Genomic DNA, 20458 nt, shown 5'->3' with positions numbered 1-20458 from the left:
AGGGAGTATTCAGAGAATAAGTGTGGAGTGTTGGGGGAAGTGACAGAATATAGACCTGGAGGTAGGGGGAAATCGTAGGGCTTCCTGCTGGTTAGAGAGTGGAGAGCCAGCCCTGGCAACGTGTGGAATGGTTGAATCACTGTATTATGTACACCGAAAGCTAACATAACACTGTGTGTTAACGGTACTGGAATTAAAGTAAATAAAAATAAGTAAACTACTGATTTGAGTCTTAAAAAAGAGAGAGTGGAGAGCCAGCAAAGATCATGGTCATAAGCTATGCTTCAGGAATGTTTCTTTGTCAGTGGCGTCTAGTGTCTAGTGTCTAGGTACCAATAGAAACAGTACCAGGGAGGGAAGAGGAGGAGCAGATAGGGTAAAGATGATTTGAACTGAGGTCTTGGCAGCAGGGGTAGAAGATGGATGAAAGATGTGTGAGGTATAGAATTCGTAGGATTGCAGCTGGTGAGATCAGAGGGGGAATTGAGGGTGACATTGTGGCTTTGAACCTGGATATGTGAGAAAGTTACAGGGGTGTGGAATGATACAGGGGGGTGAGCATTTCCAAATTAATGTAGTAGGAACATGACCAAATTCATCTTCTTCACGCTCTGCTTTCCTCACACCCCTTCCCTCTGTAGGGATGTTACGTTGTCCCTTTGCCCTGCTTCAAGGCCAGACTTCTCTGCTTGGCTTTCAAGGCCCTCTTTGATCTGACCTCCCATGATCTAACCAGGCTGTTTGCCCCTCACTCCTTTATACTTGGCAGAGCATTCTTCTCTCTTTCATGTTCATCCCTGTTTCTGTTTCTTTTTGATCCAACTCCTCGGCCAAGGAGGCCCTTTCAGTGTTTCCAGACTCTCAGAGCTCATCGTCTGCCAGATCGCTCCAGTGGCCATTGGTCCTCCCTTCCCGATTTCTTAGGCTATTATGATGTATCTTACGTTTGGGGCACATGGTTATAGTCCATCTTAGATTTTTGCCTGACCCATGGGTGTACATCTATACTTAAAATATGAATATATTTGAATCTTTTAGATTTTAGACTTTGCACAATTCTGAGAATGTTAGGCTATGAAACTCTTCAAGGTGCATTATGTTGTTTTGCCAGCGTTTTACTCGTTTTACCCTTCTTCTGATAGCATCTCCCTTCATAATTGGTCACAATTATTCTCGTTTATGAAAATGTATTGTTTATATTTGTGCTGTGTATAATATCTGTGAGGTGTTTGTGATTTGGGATTCGTGGTGTTTAGAGATTACAGACTGGAGGCTTGTGGGACAGTTTTGGCACACACAGTTGTTGTTATTTATTAAACTTTTGATTTTGGAATAATTGATGCTATATAGAAAAGTTGAAAAGGTAGTAGAGTTCCCATATGCACCCCACCCAGTTTTTCCATGATTCACATCTTGTATTTCTGTGACACCTTTGTCAAAACTAAGAAACTGATGTGGGTATTAACAGAACTCTAGACTTTATTGAGATTTCACTGTTTCTTCCATTAACTTCTTTCTCTTCTAAGATCCTGTACAAGATACACAAATGCATTTAGTTGTCCTGTTTCCTCAGTCTCCTCTGGTCTCCACACAGTATTTTTATTATCCTTTAAAATTTTGATTGCCAACCTTTAAAAATCAGGAGAATCCACATAATCCAGAATATACTGTCAGCAGCATTTTTTGTCTTTCCATATTAGAGTCTGTATCAGGCCCAGGTTGAGTTATTTGTGGCTATCACATACTTGACAGAAATGTGACAGAGGGCTGTGGGGAAGAAAGCTGTGACCAAGGAACTGAATTTTAAATCTGATTAGGTCGCATAGCTCTAGAGCCTTCTTGATTGTCAAGAATCAAGATCTTAGTGTTCAGACTGAGCATTACCAGTTTGGCTGTAGCACCCTCTAGAGAGTTCTGACTTTAACGAGCTGTTCTTTCTAAGGCTACTGCCATTTCTGGTTAAATAACACTCGTGTTGCTTTCACCCTGTGGTAAGACCGTTTATATAAAAGTTGGGTTTTTGTAAAGTATCATAAATTAAATTCTTGACCAGCTTTGTTACATGAAGACAAGTAGGTGTTTATTTCTGGGTGCAGTGGATTCATAACTCATCGGATAAAAATGTGAGCCAACATAATGCGAGACATAATGAAATTCTTGAAAGTTTTATTCTCACCTTGTGACTTGAACTTTTTTGAAAAACTGTAAGGAGCATGAATATTTGAATGTTTGAATATTTGAAATGTCTTTTAAAAATATGTGAGTTTCTCCTTCAAACAACAAGGGAGTCAAATGCTGAAAAATTTAGGGTGAGATATGCAAATAGATGGATAAGTTTTAAGAATGCCCTGTGGCCTACATAATGTAAAGGCAGGGAAGGAGTTAATATTCCCCTGCTTCACAACACCCTTGGGAACTTGAGTAAGAAAAGTAATTTTTTAAAAGCAGCTTTTCAGCTCTGACACTGGCTTGTTTTGAAAACATGCTGATTATATATTCCTTGTAAAAGAATAAACACTGTTAATTTTTGACAGCTAACCTCTCCTCTTCCCTCCCTCCCTCCTCCCTTTCCCTCCCTTCCTCCTCCTCCTCCTCCTCCTCCTCCTCCTTCTTTCTCTCTCTCTCACCATCTCTCTCACCAGTGCTTTCTTCAGGTGATTTTTATAAGCAAGTTATATTCCAGAGAGTAACAAACCTCAGAGCTCTGAAAAGAGATGAAGGGAGGCTGGGATGGAAGCAGTAATGGAAAATAGTAAATAATGATTTTTTTGTTTGCTGGTGTTTACATAGGGAAGCATAGTTTATTGCTGCTGTTCTCTTTCTGGATTAACTAAAAAGTCTTAATGAAAATTGGATCAACATTTAAAACACATTTTTGTTCCTTGCCACATTTGGAAGCCTTTGTTCTTGCTCAGTCACTTCCCCCCCGCCCCTTCTTACTCAATTCTAGCCTTAGAGGATTTTTTTTTTTTTTAATCAAACACATTTTCATTGCTTAAAACTTCATTGCTCCTAGAGAATGATCAAAATATTCACGACCTATTAAATTGACTACATGTCAAGTCATATTGGAGACACCATAATAGCTAAGTTGGAGCACCTACTGTGTGTCAGGCACTGCTTTATATTTACTTCATTTAACCAAGGGAAATATTCTGAATATTTAATCACTAATAATGAGTGGTCACCAGTGATTCAGAACACATACTGGAGCAGTGTCCTAAAAGCTTCATCTTTAGCTATTAAATCTGGGGAGATGTGTGGGACCCAGGGGAGGGGCCAGGGTAGCAGGCTGGGAACTCTGAGTCTTTGTGAAGTAGGATGTTGAAAAACTAATATGGAAGTAGGGCTTTATCAGTGTGTGTGCACAATGTTAAGTCTGCATTTACTCCCTTCAGCAGCCCTATGAAAGTAGATAGTATTGTCACCGCTTAGAAGTGAAATTGAGGCCAAGAAAAGTAACTTGCCTATTGGTTATGCAGCTGTTGAGTGTCTGAGCCAGGGTTTGAGGACTGACTCTACTGGGCTCTACTGCTGCTTTTTCTTTGAAAACAGCCCTGTATTTACATGGGAGACAAAACAGGAAGGCTACGCTCTTGCCCATGCTTTAATAATATTCAGTGAATAAACCAAATAAATGCATGTTTTAATGTTTATTTTATTTTTTATTTTTGAGGAGGGGAGAGAGAACAAGTGAGGGAGGGGCAGAGAGAGAGGGAGACATGGAATCTGAAGCAGGCTCCGGGCTCCAGGCTCCAAGCCGTCAGCACAGAGCCTGGCGCGGGGCTCGAATTCATGAACCAGGAGATTGTGACCTGAGCCCAAGTCAGATGCTTAACCAGCTGAGCCACCCAGGTGCCCCTTAAGTTTATTTATTTATTTTTGAGAGACAGAGAGAGAGAGAGAGAGAGCGAGCGTGAGCGCGATTAGGGGAGGGGCAGAGAGAGAGGGAGAGAGAGAATCCCAAGCAGGCTCCAGGCTCCGAGCTGTCAGCACAGACCCCAGTGCAGGGCTCAAACCCACCAACTGTGAAATCATGACCTGAGCTGAAGTTGGATGCTTGACCGTCTGAGCCACCCGGGCACCCCTTAAAGCATGTTTTGAAAATATTCCAGAGAGATCTTTTAACAGGTTTTTATGGTATTTCCCTGAGCACAGAGAAATCAATAAAAACTTGTTATCACCAGCATAATTTCATGAATCGGGAGGGATCTGACAATTGCAGTGTATAAAGTGGTTGGCTTTTCAAGAATCACTAGAGAAAGCTCTGAAATTGTTTACTTCATCTCTGTTGATGAAAAAGAATGGGAGTTTTGAGGACCAAGTAAGAAGCCAATTTTCTAAAAGCTTTCACCGTGTGTCAGACTTCCACACAGTGAAAATGAATGAATCCCTTTTTGGTACAAAACCTGACTTCTAATTAAGCTTGGAATGCCTTGCTCCAGCTCCTTAATTAAGGAGGATGTAAAGAGACTCTGACCAAAAAACTGCAGAGCCTCCATGTCACGCACTCTTCAGAAGGATGGAGAAGTATATTCTGAAGAGTCCCTTCTTTTTAGTATGCTCTTTGGTGAAGCTGACACAGTTTAGCTTTGGGAATATGATGGAAATGACTCAATTTCAGCCCAAGGAAGAAAAGTGTGTAATTTGTTCCCTTCTCATTAATAAATAAAGCACTTCTTTGCTTTTTCTTTTAATCATCACTGCCAGTGTCACCTGTGTTTCACAACCTTTGGGAAACAAAGATAAATGCAAAATAATTGTGCGGTAACCCATTTTCCCAAAGTTAGGATCCATAAAGTGTCATTGTTTTGTTGTTGTTGTTGTTGTTGTTTTGTTGTTGGTGTTGTTGTTGTTGTTCATTTAACGTTCGTGAAGTATTTATTGTGTCTGGTCCCGTCTCGTGTACTGTTGTCAGTGTTGTTCATGACAAAACCAACTTCAAGTCCTTGTCCCCCTGTGTTCCCATTCTCATCTTTGTGTTATAGGTATTCTCATATATTTGAGCATGTTGAGAATATATTCTCATATATTCTCATCTTTGCAGATATAGGTAAATATATTTATATTTAGGTAAATATATTTACCTGTGGTCTCGGCTTATTCCTTCATAAGGTCTTAAGTTTTTCAGTCACAGTCCTGTGATACTGAAATTCAGGAACTTGGTGGCTTGGCCAAGAATTCCTGTGCTGCATAGATTTTCAGAGGAGAAGCTGAGACCCAAAAAGATGTGACTCAAAGTGTGTTGCCTGACCTGATCACATAGTGGCTCACGTGGAAATGGTATTGGTGGGGCTGTTAAGGTAAACAGCAGTGGCCACCCCCCAGCTGAAGCTGACAGTCCCAGAGAGTCTGGTTGTGCAGCCGCTGAGGTGCTCCTCCCCTCAGCACACCTGTGACTCTTTGTCACACAGGTTGGGAAGTTCTGTTAGAATTGGGGCTTTCATGCAGTGTCCCCCCCCCCCCCCCCCCACACACACACAGTATAATGTAGAAACACGACTTCTATGTTATAGGCAGGTATTAAGTCATAGAGACAGACCAGGTTCTGATCCCAGATGTGCCGTCTTGGTAACTTTTTGAAGGCAAATATGTGCTGACCTCTTTGAAGGAGAAGCAGGTTTCCTGCTGGTGAAGAATTTACTGATGGCAAAGGTGTTTCTTCTCATGGGAGGTGTCTTTGAGCTTTGTAAGTAACTCTGTTTGTAGCTCTGCACTAACTGGAAGGGGAAAATTCTGCTTCCCAGGGAAATAGTAAAATTACTCTGTTTAGGTATATCAAAGCCACCATTTTTCCTTTCCTCCTGTTGAGAAGGAGAAATGATTTATATACGTTTATACATGTAAATCTACATTTATGTGATCAATGAGGTAATGACACTTAAGGACCCCTTTTTGCTTGTAAGGTAAGGAACATTTTATTTCTAGCCAACGTAGATATGTTTGCTTATAAATGCCAGTAAATTATTAAAATAAGTAGAAATGAAAGATTTTGTAACTTTAGAGATCTGTGATGAGGCTGGGGCAGGACAAAGACAGGAAATAGGAGAGAAGCAGAGATCCGTGCAGTCAGCAGGCAAACTGTTGTTGGAAAGTAGATTCAGTGGCCAATGATCCCATAGCTGTTGGGGAGCTTGTGGGAGTATCCTGAGGTTGTGTCCTACCCTGAGATTCTGCCTTGGCAACAGTTAGGTCTTCAGTTTCAAAGGAAACAAACCCGGAGTCCTCTGGTTTAAATTTTGGAGAAGTCAGGAGAGATTAGCAAGAATAGCTTTATCAGCTATGACCAGGTAAGAGAAAGCTCCAGACTAGCAAATAACACAGCATAGGTCGTAATTTCCACTTTTATGTTCTTCATTTAGTTCTAATAAGAGTAGTAGCTGTGTTTCAGAATGCGTACTGAGTGCGAGCGCGCTCAGTGTTGTAGTCTTAGTGAAAACGCACTTAATAAAATCGTGCATAAAGACAGCATTTGGCCTGAAGCAGAAAGTATTGAATCTTCTACTGAAGATGATAATCTTGGAATTCTAGCGTAAACACAGCATAGTGTTAAAAGTCCAGGCTTCTGAGTCAGATAGCATTCGATTTGAATATCGCCTTTGTATTCTTATTTCTGTGACCTTGGGCACGTTTCTCAACCCCTAAGCCTCAATTTGACTTGGTTAAAAAGAGATAATCCAGGCTACTTGATATTGTGGAAATGAAATCATATAGAACATAAATCACTGGGCCAGAGGTTAGTAAATGCTAAATATAGACATCTTATGATAGAAATTTTTGATTTGCAGCTTTTAGAGTGGCTAAGCCCTAATCAGTGATTTCCGTATTTTCAGAGAGTTTGATTTTGCTCTTATAAGTAAGAGGAAACTTACTTTATACTAGGAGAAACATTGGTTTGGGGGTCCAGTTTGGTTTCACATTTCAGCTCTGCCATTTAGTAGATGTTGGATCATGGGCAGCCTTCTTCTAAGCCTTAGTTGCCTCATCTGTAAAAATGGAAATACTATTTCAAGTTTATAGAATCCTGAAGATAGATACCAGCTATATTGTCTGGCATCCAGCTGATACTTGGTAAGTTTTAATTACCACCACTGTGGTTGTGCAGTGTCCTGGCAGTCTCTCAGTCTCCAGAAACCGCATACAGTGTCCAGGTCAGTTCAGGGCTTTCCCTCACCCAGACGATGATTTGCTTTTTCCTCTCGCTAAAGTAGGGCCCAACCCAGCTTGGGTGAATCACAGGGCAGCGTCTCTGCCATAGTGCAAGGAGTATGTCTTGCAGCATTAAAATGGGCCATAGCATCTTTATAAATTTGGCAGGCCAAAATTAGTATTTTATTGCTTTGATTTACATTTGTTTATTGGTAAAATGGAATATCATATGTTTAATCACTTGTACTTTTTTCATCTTATGAATTACCCATTCTTGTTTGTAACCCATTCACCCCTTGGGCCTAGAGCTTTTGTTATCAGCTTGCACGAGCTGTTTGTATAATACGCTTATTAGCATTCTGTCTGATATATTTGATGGAAATATTTCCACCATTACAGACTATGTCATATGTTTGAAGTTGTTCTGAGGATGAGATACCAGACAAAAATACCTAAATTTTGCCCAATACTAGATCCCCATAAGGGGGTATATGTATGCAGAGGATGTAAAAATATATAGTCAGAAGAAGAAAAGCAAAATTAAATAACTTTTATACTCTTAGCTTGAACTCTGGCCCTAAATTCTAGTGGCTCTGTTGAATATTTCCCTATGTTAGCTTTAGGGGCCTTAAACCAAAACAGTACCTCCTTTCCCTCCCTCTGTTAGGGAAAATTGGGGTAGGCAGTGGGAGGGGAGAGAGAATGGATCCCTTTAACTTATTCCAAAGGACAAATATTTTTCCAGTTTGCCTTTTAATTTGGAATAAACACACACACACCCTTGAAAAAATAAGTTGCACTGCATAATTTCATTGGGTTAAACTTAACAATCTTTTACTTTTTGATTACTTGACTTTTATAAAGCCTGCTGTTTATCCAGATTTAGAAAAAAATTTGCTTCTTTTCTAAAAGCTTTTAAAAATGCCAGCACTTTATGACATTATTAACTGATTTATCTGAACTTTATTTTTTTCTAATTAAGACAAATCAACTAACCATGCTGTATTTCCTAAATAATTTGTTATCTTCAGTAATTTATGACAATTTCTTTATTGCATAAATTTGGTGACACCCCACCCCCACCCCCACCCCTTAATTTTTTTTAAGCTTCAGTGTGTTTGGGACTTTTGTTGTTCCTGCTACTAACTCTTAGTTGAATTGTTAGGTATTTTCTTTTTTTTGAGTCACAAATGGAACTCAGAAGCTCTCCAGATATTTCTACACTATCTGTCATAACAGTTTTCCAAATTTATTCAGACATGAGAACCACATGCGACATTTGTTTCAAGAAATATAGATTCTGATTTATCTGTGAGGCTAAAGAATCTGTTTTTTTAAACAACTTTCCCTTAACAGCGCTAGTTAAACAAATTTAAGGATCACTTCTAGAATTTAAGTTATGAAAGATACTTAAGGGCAGTCTGACTTGTTTTTTCTTTGAAAGCGTGTACATCTGCCTGAAAACTCTTTCCATCATCCCATTGTTTCGAATCTCACATACTTATAGGACAAGGTGTGACGGATAGATTAACTAAAGATCTTGGAAATACCATGCTGTGAATGTTGTGTGGATATCCTCCAGCTGTTAGAGAAGATCTGTACTCTAGAACAGATTGCTCAGGCATTTTGCTGAAGAGTTGAGGATTGTATGGAGGCAAATCAGCGATGTTTCTCTTTGTGTTAGTAATTTGAGGTGGGAAATGTTTGGGTAGGAAGATCACGTTCCCTGAGGGATTAGAAGTGGGTGCTTCCCATTTCTCTAGGGCATGTGAAGCGAATTACAACTAAATGAGTTCAATTTAATATGTGTTTTAAATTCAGTATTTAATTTTGAGTTGTTTATGATGCCGCTTGGGATTTTTCCTTACTTTAGTAACTTTATAACAAATATATTAAGATTTGTTTGCGCCTGTGTAAAATATAAATATAGCTTGTTATAGTTCATATTAGTTTTTAAGTCTTCAACTTCTTAAATAGCCATCTAGTTCAGCCTACTTGCTAAGGATTAACAGAAGCTGATGGATTGGCAGGCATTTAGGTATTTTGTCCAGGTTGACCAGTGGCACTTAACACTGTAGCCATTTGTCCCCAGTGAAAATTCTAGCATTTACATCTGTGTGTATCAACTTAAAAGCCAGACTTGCCCCTTCTGTGCCATTCAGTGCCCTTCAGCACTCCAGAACTCACCAAAGTCAGTATAGGACAGGGAATGTATATTATACAGGGGAAATATATTATAAATCCTCCAGTGTGTTTATTAATGAGTAAGAGGATTTTTATAGTAGTACAAAGTTTGGCTAAGTTTTAGGTAAATTTGATTTGTAGGCTCATCTTAATTGACCAGAACGCTCTTTGCATTGTTTAACCAGCTGGCTGCTGCTTTCCCCTCCTGTCCCTCTTAAAATATAAGCAGATGGAATTTGAGTTATTGTGCCTCAAATACAGGGGAAGTTGGTGAGCTGTACCTCCACAGCAGTTCAGGGACACTGTGCCTTTCTGCATTTCCTGCAGAAAGCTATGGAGTGGGAAAGCAACAGAAGTTGGAAGCTCCTTTCTTTAGAATTTCTTGGTGTAGAGAATGTTCTAATCTGCTTGAAGTTTTTGTCAGGTTTGTGCTTTTTGAAACTCTGTCCCCTGTGACATTGCTGCTGCTGCTGCTGCTAATCAGGAAAACGGGAAGAATTGATTTCACCTGTATGGGTTTGCTTTTCCTCTGATCATGAGGCAGATTCTATTGAAAACTACCGTATTATTTTAGCACAGCAGCTAGAATAATTGATTTGAGAGTTTAGGCTTAAAGAGATTATAATTACTTACTGGAAACATTAACAGTAGGGAAGAAAGACAAATCTTGTATGTGGTGTTGCCTGATGAGCAGTTACAGTTTAAATATACTAGTTTGTAACATGTTGACTTTTCTTCCAGAAGTTACTTTATTTTGTGGCTTTTAAGAGCATAAAATCATTCTCTGTAATGAAGATTTCAAAGAATGTTTATAGGTGACATTTATTTTTTAAAATACCGTTTGAGCAAAGGTAAGAATTTCTTAACCATCAAGCATTTGGAGTTGAGCCTAATTATTGACAGCTAGAAATGTTAATTTCTGGAAACTCTGGCTTGTTGTCAGTACATTTTTATCTTGTCAATTACACGTACCCCACACTTGTTTGAGAAGGTAGGGTGTTTTTTCTTATAAAAATAAGAAGTACTTAGGACAACCCTGGACTTTTGCTCTTATGTGAGAATGACATTTTCCAGCTGAGGCCCTTTCATGGGTGCTTTTGCCATGTGTCTTCAGAGAGAGCTTGACACTTGTCTTTTCCTGTATGATGACGGGTACTAAGGGTAGGCATGCTTACTTCAGGTAAATTTTTTTTTTTAATGTTTTTTATCTATTTTTGAGACGGAGACAGAGCATGAGCGGGGGAGGGGCAGAAAGAGAGGGAGACACAGAATCTGAAGCAGGCTCCAGGCTCCGAGCTGTCAGCACAGAGCCTGACGCGGGCCTGACGCGGGGCTCGAACTCACGGACTGTGAGATCATGACCTGAGCTGAAGTCAGACGCCCAACCGACTGAGCCACCCAGGTGCCCCTTACTTTAGGTAAATTTAAAGTTTGCCAAAAGAAGTCTTTAAAAGCACTGTGTATTCTATAGATACTTATTAAGTATTATTTTAAACTGGTGATGTCAACTATTTCAATTCTTTTAAGAATTCACACACAAATCTGTATATGGTTTCTATGTTTTGGAGGTCAATTTAATATTTCATTCTGTTAAAAGTGAAATCATGTCTTAAATGGCATTTTTGTATCCTATGCCTGCTGTTTATGCCAGTATTTCTAGAAGATTCACAATGTAGCCAATATGAAGACTCATACACAAAGCTAAATTATAGACTTTGGAAGGGTAGGACTAAAGGAAGGGCTTGAGGTATTAAGATTTGGTCATTCACGTTTTGGGGAGTTTGGTAAGCAATTCATGATACTGATGGCTGCTTTGTATTTCAACTATTGTTTCTATTAAACTTGTAGATAGCCAACAGGAAGTTCTCTTATTTACTGTTTTCTGAAATTTATTCAGATGGCATTTAAAATGTTATCTTAAAGATTAAAAGAAATAAATATTCATATAATTTTAATTTGTAATGACTGAGTAAATAAGTAAAAAAATTTTTTTACAAATTTAGAACTTGTATATTTAGGATTTTGGATATTAAATATCTCTTATCTAGTCCTAGTATTTTACTTGAATGTAGGACAATTGCTGTGGGTTTTTTTCCCCCAGTTAATAGACGTTTTTCAGAGCAGCTTCCAGTTTACAGAGTGATAGCATGCTTGTGCATAAGAAATCTCAAAACACATGAAAGTAGCACAAATTAATAATTTAATTGTCACATTGGTTCTTTCGGTTTTTTTTGCAAAGTGCGAAGTCTTGATTTGGAGCATGATTTAGGAAAATGTCGGTTTAAATTCTTTGCATGAGTAATTTTTCCATTCTAAAAAATGTTCTAAAACTTGTTGATTTCTGGGCCAGTTCATAATTTTGTCCATCTGCTTAAACTGTACAAAAGACCAGTTGGGTCACAGAATGGCAAAAAAATGTAAAATAAAAAAGTTTTAGTGGGTATGTGTGTTTTGTACTGGCCAAATGAAATTCCTTCAAAATATTTTTCTGGTATTGTGGATAACATGATGTTGTGGCCAATTAGGGTAACTTCCCAGATAAACAATCATATTTACTGAACTTGTTCTGTGGATGCCAGCTCTGGGTTGCTTGTTTGTTTGTTTGTTTGTTTGTTTGTTTAGAGCAGAGATTTCTAACCACTGAGTCACTCAGCAACATACCAGCCAGCTACCATCATCGTCCTTAACTCTTTCTTCTTTTGATCATTTTCTCTTTACCAGTTCTTGATTCTTCCACCGATTAAATGTCAGTGTTTCACAGTGTTTCATCTTCAGTATCATTCTACATTGTTCTTTGGGTTCATGTCATGCTGACAGTTCTTCGGTTGTTCATTCAGCCAGTAGTTCTTGGTTGTGTGTGGTGCTTGGGAATGCCAGTGATAAAGGGGAGGAGCAAGAAGGCGGCAGTTAAGCACGTGCAGGGCGAGAGATGCATTAAGAGTTTTATGGGAAAGAGGAGGGGAAATTGCTTGTCATAAAATGCTTTTAAGACTGGCAGAACCTGGGGAGGGGTTGCAGGGTAGTTCATTGTTTCCTAGGAAAGGTGGACAGAAAGATTTTCAAGAAAGGTATCAAGGACGTGGGCACCTGGGTGGCTTAGTCGGTTGAGCGTCCAACCCTTGGTTTCGGCTCAGGTCATGATCTCGCAGGTTTGTGAGTTGAAGCCCCACGTCAGGCTCTGCACTGACAGTGTGGAGCCTGCTTGGGATTCTCTGTCTCCCCCTCCCCTGCTCATGTGCTCTCTCTGTCTCTCTTTCTCTCAAAATAAATAAACAAACATTAAAAAAAAGAAAAGAAAAGTATCAAGGCATTTTAGGCACAAAGAATATCCTGAAAAAGAATGGTACCTTTTGGAGTATGGTAGGTTCTTGGTGTGAGAGAGAAGGAAATGCATGTTTATGCAATGGGGTATGAATCTGGAGAAGTGGTAGACCGGGGCCATGCCAAGGACTTTAGATGATTTCTGAAAGCACTTAATGATACAGACAACTTGGGGCAGAGAGATGATAGATTTGGGGAGGGGAGTCAAGATGGAAGCCCCAGAGACCAAGTAAGAGGTTTTTGCAAGAGTAAATTGGAGGGCCTAAATCACAGCAGTGACATTGGAGATGATAAGGATGCATTTGAATGCTGTCCAGTAGATAATCTGTCAGACCTGTTGCCTGAACGTGGAGGGATAGGGAGAATTTGGGGAACAAGTCCCTGCTTGAGTAAATAGGGAGGCCATTTTTAAAAGCTCTTTGTGTCCTGCCTCTCTGGCCACTACTGCTCTTCTGTCGGCTACAGTAGCCTCTCCTTTGGGTCTCGGTGATGCTTCTCATTCTGCTGCTCGCGTCACCTTTCTCCCACCTCTCTGCTGAATGCTAAGTTGATTTTTCTGGTTCATACTTCACCGAACTTCAGAACCATATGTTCAGCTGCATTCTACACATGGATATTCTAGAGCAGTGGTTTTCAGAATTTATCTGAGGACTCCCCAGAGGCAGTCTGAAACTTCCATGAAATTCACAAGGTCACACTATTTTCATAATGATAGGAAGTTTACTTGTGGTCCTCACTCTTTTTTCTCATAAGTACATAGTGGAGTTTTCTAGAGACTACATAATGTGGATGTCACAACAAATTGGATGCAGAAGTAGATGTGAAATCGACCTGCTTTCTGTTAAGCCAGATATTAAAGATGTTTGGAAAAATGTAAAAACAGTGCATGCATGCATTTCACTCTCTTTTTGTTTTGGAAAACTTATTTCAGAAAATATATATTCATTCAGTGAAAATACATATTCGTGTAAGAGTTTATTTTTTTCTTTAAATGTTTATTTATTTTGAGAGAGAGAGAGAAAGTAAACAAGAAAGGGGCAGAGAGGGGGAGAGAGAATCCTGACTCAGGACTCAGTCCCATGAACCGTAAGATTATGACCTGAGCCAAAATCAAGAGTTGAATGCTTAACCAACGGAGACACCCATGCACTCCAAGAGTTTTTGTTTTTGTTTGTTTTTAAATTTTTTTTAATGTTTATTTTTGAGACACACACACACACACACACACACACACACACACACACACACACACACACACACACGAATCCTAAGCAGCCTCCAGGCTTCGAGCGGTCAGCACACAGCTGGATGCGGGGCTTGAGCCCTTGAGCCAAAGTCAGAGGCTTTAACTGACTAAGCCACCCAGGCGCCCCAAGAGTTTATTTTTTAAATGAATTAATATATTTTTAAATATCTCTATAAATTTCTAATATGGTAAATATAGTTTTAACCCACATAAACAAAAGATCTTTGGTGTTCTCAATAACTTTTAAAAGCATAAAGGGGTCTTGAGACCAAAACGTTTGAGAGTTACTGTCCTACAGAAACAGTAAACCTAACATCAAAACCAAAGCTCATTCTCACGTATTTTCCAAACTTAGTTTTTGTCTTCTATTACAGTATCTTGGTAGATGGTACTACTGTATACCCACATTCCAGGCCAGAAATCTGAGGGTCATCCTTACTCCCCCTTTTTTAACCTAGACAGCAGTAGTGATCACTAACATTTATTGGGTACTAGCAAGGGGCCAAGTACTATTCTCAGTTCTTTACACCCATTGTCTTATTAAAGCCTCACAACAACCCTGCATGGTGGAGGTATTAATACTTACCCCTGTTTTACAGATGAGGGGAACAGAGGTACAGGTTCTTAAGTGGCTTGCCCATGGTCATACAGCTAGTAAGTTGCAGAGCCAAGATTTGAATCTAGTCAGTCTTTTGAACCTGCACTTCTTTATTCTGAAACAGTTTGTGTAGATTGATAGGACATGTTTCTTAAGGATTTTATTTTTATTTATTTATTTTTAATGTTTATTTATTTTTGAGAGAGAGAGAGAGCAGGGGAGGGGCACAGAGAGAGGGAAACAGAATGCGAGCAGGCTCCAGGCTCTGAACTGTCAGCACAGAGCCCGACTCAGGGCTCGAATTTCATGGACCGCCAGATCATGACCTGAGCTGAAGTTGGACGCTTAACCAGCTGAGCCACCCAGGTGCCCCTCTTGAAGATTTTATATGCACATTCCCTGTAAAGTCATCTGGGCCTGGTGCTTTTTAGAGAGGTAAATCGTGGAGGACTTTTTTCAGTGTTTTTTGATGTTGTTCTAGGATCTTCTCTATAAGCTCATTTGGGTAGATTATACTTTATAGGGCAGACACTGGGCCTATAGCTTGCAAATTTGGCCCAGTGCCTATTTTTGTATTCCAAGTTTTGCTGAAACACAGTCACATCTATTCATTTATGTGTTGTCTATGGCTGGTTTTTGTGCTACCATAGCAGAGTTGTAGTTGAAAGACTATATGGCCTATAAAATGTTTACTATCCGGCTCTTTACAGGAAAGATTTGCCAAGCCATGTTATGGAACATTGTTTACATTTGGAATTCTGTCTTTTTTAATCCCCGGCACTGTTTGTATTTCTTTTTTCTCCCCATTGTTCAGGATTACTAAAATTCTGTCAGACTTCCTGGTTAACACTGTTGGGTGTTCCCTTTTCTGCTGTGCTCTTCAACGATTTAAATAGCATTAGACTTAGAGTTACATGTTTCTTAGAAGTATTCTAGTAAAAACAAAAAACAAAAACACTGAATGGCAGTATTGGTCAAACTGTCTGATCCTGATGGGTGATTTCATAAATTCCTCCATTTCTTCTGTTCTAATTACTGTTTATTTTCTTGCCTTTTTCAGGGTCAGAGTTAAATCTCTCCTCCATCTTTTCGAGTTAGTTATAGAGTTGAGCCTAAAGAAATATCTTCATTTTAGAAAATCATCTCATTTTTTCCTAATTTTAAAAAATCAGGTTAACTACCAGTTTATTTTTTTCATAAAGCCACACCTTGGAGTTACTAGTTTACTTTGTAAAGTCCTTGGTTTCTCCTTTTATCTCCACTAATTCCTTCTTATGCTTCATTTAGTTCATTTTTTAACTTCAGTAAGATGCTTTTTATTCATTCTTGTTTGTTGAAAATAGTTAAGGCTAGGAATTTTTCTTTAAGCATTGGTTTAGCCGTATCTTAAAATTTATCATGTGTTTTGTTTTCACTAGTATTTTTTTGATAACTCTACAGTTTTGGTATTTCTTTTTCTTTTTCAGCTCAAAATTTATTTAAGGCCATTTCATTTGCTAGTTTTGTTGTTTCTAATGTGGTTGCATTGTAATCCAGAAATGTCATCTGTATTATTTGTACTTTGTGCAATATAGTGGTGCTTTCTTCAGTACTATATTGTGTGTGTGTGTGTGTGTGTGTGTGTGTGTGTGTGTACTTTTATACTGTTTCATCGGTATTTGTCAAAAAAAGGTGTTCTCTGTCCATCAAGGTAGATGCTTTTGCCTTTTTTCCCAGTTTTTCTGTCTCCACTTGATTTACATGTTTTGATACTAAGTTTTGGTATATAAAGTTTCTTTAGCTGTTTAAATTTTTTTAGTTGGTTTCTTTTATCAGTATGAAACATCTTGTTTTTTATAATGCTTTTCTGATTGAATTTTTTTAAACTGGACATTAATATTGCTTTTATTTAAATTTTGTTAGCGTTTTTGGTCATATATCTGTATACTTTTCCCCCTCAACTTCCTGTATTGTTTTGTTTTAGAAGTGATTTTTGCAAAGTACATTCCTTAAAGTTTTTCTTTTCTTAAAAAAGCTAAAGAGCTTTTATTAATAAGTAAATTTAACTCATTTACATTTATTTTGATTACAGATAGTTTGGAGCTTATGTGTGGCATCTTAGTCTATATTTCATATTAACTGCAATTCTGAAATAATTATTTTTATTGCATTTTCTGTATCTTTTGAATGGATTGAGTTTTCTTATTTGCTCATTTTTTTCTCTTTTCAGTGGTTTGGATATTTATTGATGTAATTAACCTAAATTTTAACTGCACAAACACACTAGCCAAAAATCATGCAGTAATTATGTCTGTTACCCAGCAACCCGATCCTTACCACCCTACCTTCACACGCAGTTAACTTCTTTACTCTTCAGTATGCGTCATGTTTACATCTGGGATTTCACTTCAGATTACTTAGTTCAGTTTTATAATCGGTAGTGACATTGTCTTAATATTTTTACCGGTTTTAGTTAACTCTTCTGGCCCCAGAAATGAGGACCTATCTCGGCCTTATTTTCCCCATGACACTCGACTGAGGAGTACAGCAGCTCTCTGAATTGGAGGCAGGGATGGGGCTGCTGGGTGACAGACGGAAATACTGCTTCTGAATTCCTGGTCACTTTTGGCATAGTGTTAAGGCTCTCCTACATTATTCACATAAATCGTTCACAAGTGTTTGCCTGTAGGTTATCTTCTAATTCCTTCAATGTATTAAAGACCATTTTCCTGTTGCTGTCTCATATAAATAATGTCGTTGGGTTTTAAATTGTTACAATCTTGTCTTTTCCTTTTAGTAATACAGTGGCAGGCAAGCCTGTGTTTTAGCAGTGGATAACCGTATTACAAGGTTACATTCAATTGCCAGATACAGTGCTGAACCTGGTACTAAACGTGCAAAGGTTGAGTTGGAGTTTTTGTGTTTTTTATGATTTCATAGTTATGTGTACTTTATCTTTTTTTTGGTTCCAGAGGTACTTTAGAATATTCTAGTGCCTTGTTTTCCTTGTGACAGAGGAATATACATTATTGCTGCTTTCTGGGAGCATTAAATTGTCTGGGGGACAAAAGTTTAATATATAAAGTAATTAGACCTAGAATATACTTGGGTCAAATTATTAATGTGAGGCTTTTTGGTTGCCTTCAAGAATGGAAGGGATTCCAAGCAATAGATGGAATGTAATTTTGTAATTTTTTCAGTGCAGTCCTCCTGAATGACAGTTTGCTTGTATTACTTTAGAGGAATCAAAATCACATGAAAAAATAAGAGACCAGATCCTGTATTAAAGAATACTAGTATTAGTGACGTAGACAAACTCCACCAGTGGCCCGGAGATAGAAGGTGGTTAGTGAGGCCAGACCTACATGAAGGAGACTCTAGAGCTGCGAGGCGTGGGGGTGGGGACGGGGGAGCAGGTAGCTGCTGGAAATGATACCGGTGACCTCCTTTATCACACCATCATACACATTGTAGGCACTTAACAAATATTTCCTGTATTTGGTCCACAGAATAGCTTCTGCTTGTGGAGTTTTTACATTGTGCTGGGTGCTGGATCAACACTGCCTGTATGGGCAAGGTGAAAGACACACAGACGACCCAGTTCTAGTGGCCGCTGCTCTAATTTCAGGCCTGGAGCTCTCAACCCTTGGGCAGCATTTTCTCCGAGCATCCTCACTGGTCACATGGATACATTTCACTTTATTTGTTTGACAGTGGCATCTGTAAAGATGTGTCGAACTCTCACGGAAACGTTAAACGGCCGCAAAAGGTGGAATTGTGCCGATCATTAACAGATACCCGTTGTTTGTATCGCCTTGTACTTGGTGCTCTGTAAGCAGTAACAGTTAACTCGAGGATAGCTCTGCAGGGTATAGGTGTTTCCCCATTTTACGGGGGAGACCACAGGCTCAGTCATGTCTATACAGCTTGTCCAAAGACACAGAGCTCAGTAAAGGCAGCACTGTGATTAAAACCTGGGTCCATCCAGCACTGAAAGTTCTTATACCACGCGGCATTTATGTAGTTTAGAGACTAGGTGTATCTTCACCGGCTTGAGTCCTTTCCATCAGTTTGTTTACTTATTTGATCTCTTTTAAGGGTCTAAAAATACACTTTATAATTCCAGATTGTTCATACAGTGGACAAATGGCTATTTCCCAGCTCTGCTTAAGAGAGGTTATCTATGTTACTTCTCCCATTTTGGTTAGTTTCATAGATGTCATTCTGTTATCTTTGTATTCATTTCCCCGTTCTGAGTTTGTCCTATTTGATTGAGACTTCATGTTTTAACAGCAAAAAATATTGTTAACTTTGTCTGTTTTTAAAGAAACTGTCAGATTGTTTTCTATCCTTTCTACCTGTTACTTGTGTTCAGTCTTTCAGAAATGAAGAATAGGAACCAAACACATTAAAAATGAGGCAGATTAAGAACAGTTTCCAGAGAATTGAGGATTCTTTTAGGATTACCAAAATTCAATTCAGCACATTTGTTCTTGAAGCTACTGTGAGTTCTCTGGTTGCACAATCAGGTGCTTGTTCTCTGATCAGAATAATATGGGACGGAGCTGGTGAGCATGAGCTGTCCAGGCCAGGGGGTGCTGATGATGTCCACGCCCTTATTGGAGAGGTAGTTAGCAGAAGTAAAATTTGACTCTCTCCTAAGAAAACCCTAGCCTGTGAGTGAGGATATCCTCATGCACTTGAACTTTCCGTTCCTTTAGGGTTGTTTTTCTTAGTGCCTTTTTACTTAGATGGCTTACTGTGGAGGTACACTTTACTGGCTAATCTTTTCCACCCCTTTTCTTTTGTTGGGATTAGTGCCAGAACAGATAAAGCCCAGTGTAAGCCAGCCTCAGCCTGCCAACTCTAATAACGGCACTTCCACAGCAACCAGCACTAATAATAATGCCAAGCGAGCCACAGCCAACAATCCGCAGCAGCCGCAGCCGCCGCAGCAGCCACCACAGCCGCCACAGCAGCCGCAGCAGCCGCAGCCGCAGCCGCAGCCACCACAGGCCTTGCCTCGGTATCCTCGGGAAGTACCACCACGATTTCGCCACCAGGAACACAAACAGCTTCTAAAGAGGGGTCAGCATTTTCCTGTCATAGCAGCAAACCTGGGATCTGCTGTTAAAGTGTTAAGCAGCCAGTCAGAAAGCAGTGCTTTAACAAACCAACAGCCACAAAATAACGGAGAGGTGCAGAACAGCAAAAACCAGTCAGGTGAGAGAAGGCATTTCTTACGAGACTCCCACTGTCATCATTAGCAGCGTAGCAAGTGTATACATTCATGGCTTTTGGGGGGTGTATTTGTGTTCATCAGTGTCTACAAATAAGAGTTCCGTGCAGGGAGTTATGAATGGGGAACCTAAAAATGTTTCCTGTAAGCTGACTGCCCATCCTGCTTTTTAAATGATTATTTTAATCACTGTCCCTCCAGGTTCTACCCATTTTAGTAAGTAGCTTATAGCTTAAATCGATAAAACTGTAGCTCAGATTGAGCACCCTCCCCCAAGGGATGTGCTAAGCAGTTATACACATTATTGCAATTAATTGTTGACAGCTCTGTGAGGCATAAGTTGTTCTTATCCTCACTTTTCAACAGAGGTAACTGGGGCACCAAGACATTAGCTAACTTGCCTGACCTCACTCCGTTACCATGTGCCATTAAAAGACTATTGCACGTGGAAATTATATTCAGACAGCACACCCATTCAGTTATTGCCACAGGTCAGCAAGGGTGGTGAGGCAGGAAGTGTATGTGATTACAGTTTTTCTCAAAGCTCGGTTTGTTTCAACATGTTCTGACGGGCTCTGATGGTTTGTTTGTCCGTTCATTTTTCAAACTGTTTTGAAGCATTTACTACAAGCCAGATAGAGACTTGAGGAGAATCAAGTTTCCCACACATGCAAACACTAGCAGATCCTGGTTATGAACAAAGTTTCTAGAGCCAAATGGACCTGGCTTTTAAATCCCGGCT

The 20458-nt window shown here is 39.3% G+C and overlaps 1 protein-coding gene across 11 annotated transcripts in view; it reads left to right on the top strand.

The window, feature by feature from the left end:
- The window catches only part of TNRC6A (trinucleotide repeat containing adaptor 6A), a 100174-nt gene that overhangs the window by 34429 nt on the left and 45287 nt on the right, over positions 1–20458 (top strand). For 8 of the 11 annotated variants that reach the window (XR_009256539.1, XM_058710546.1, XM_058710543.1 and 5 more), the window contains one exon: positions 19296–19700. The exons of 2 other annotated variants lie outside the window; for them this stretch is intronic. Coding sequence is in view for 8 of the 9 variants with exons in the window: in XM_058710546.1 (XP_058566529.1) it covers positions 19296–19700 (405 nt within the window). In the remaining variant the exon portion in view is untranslated. The remainder of the gene's footprint in view (positions 1–19295; positions 19701–20458) is intronic. One more of the 11 variants, XM_058710547.1, reaches the window with a different exon arrangement.

The sequence above is a fragment of the Neofelis nebulosa genome, chromosome 18 (assembly GCF_028018385.1).
Source record: "Neofelis nebulosa isolate mNeoNeb1 chromosome 18, mNeoNeb1.pri, whole genome shotgun sequence".
NCBI classification, from domain to species: Eukaryota; Metazoa; Chordata; class Mammalia; order Carnivora; family Felidae; genus Neofelis; species Neofelis nebulosa.
The sequence above is the reverse complement of the archived record's forward strand: the minus strand, read 5'-3'. Positions and strand labels throughout refer to the sequence as shown.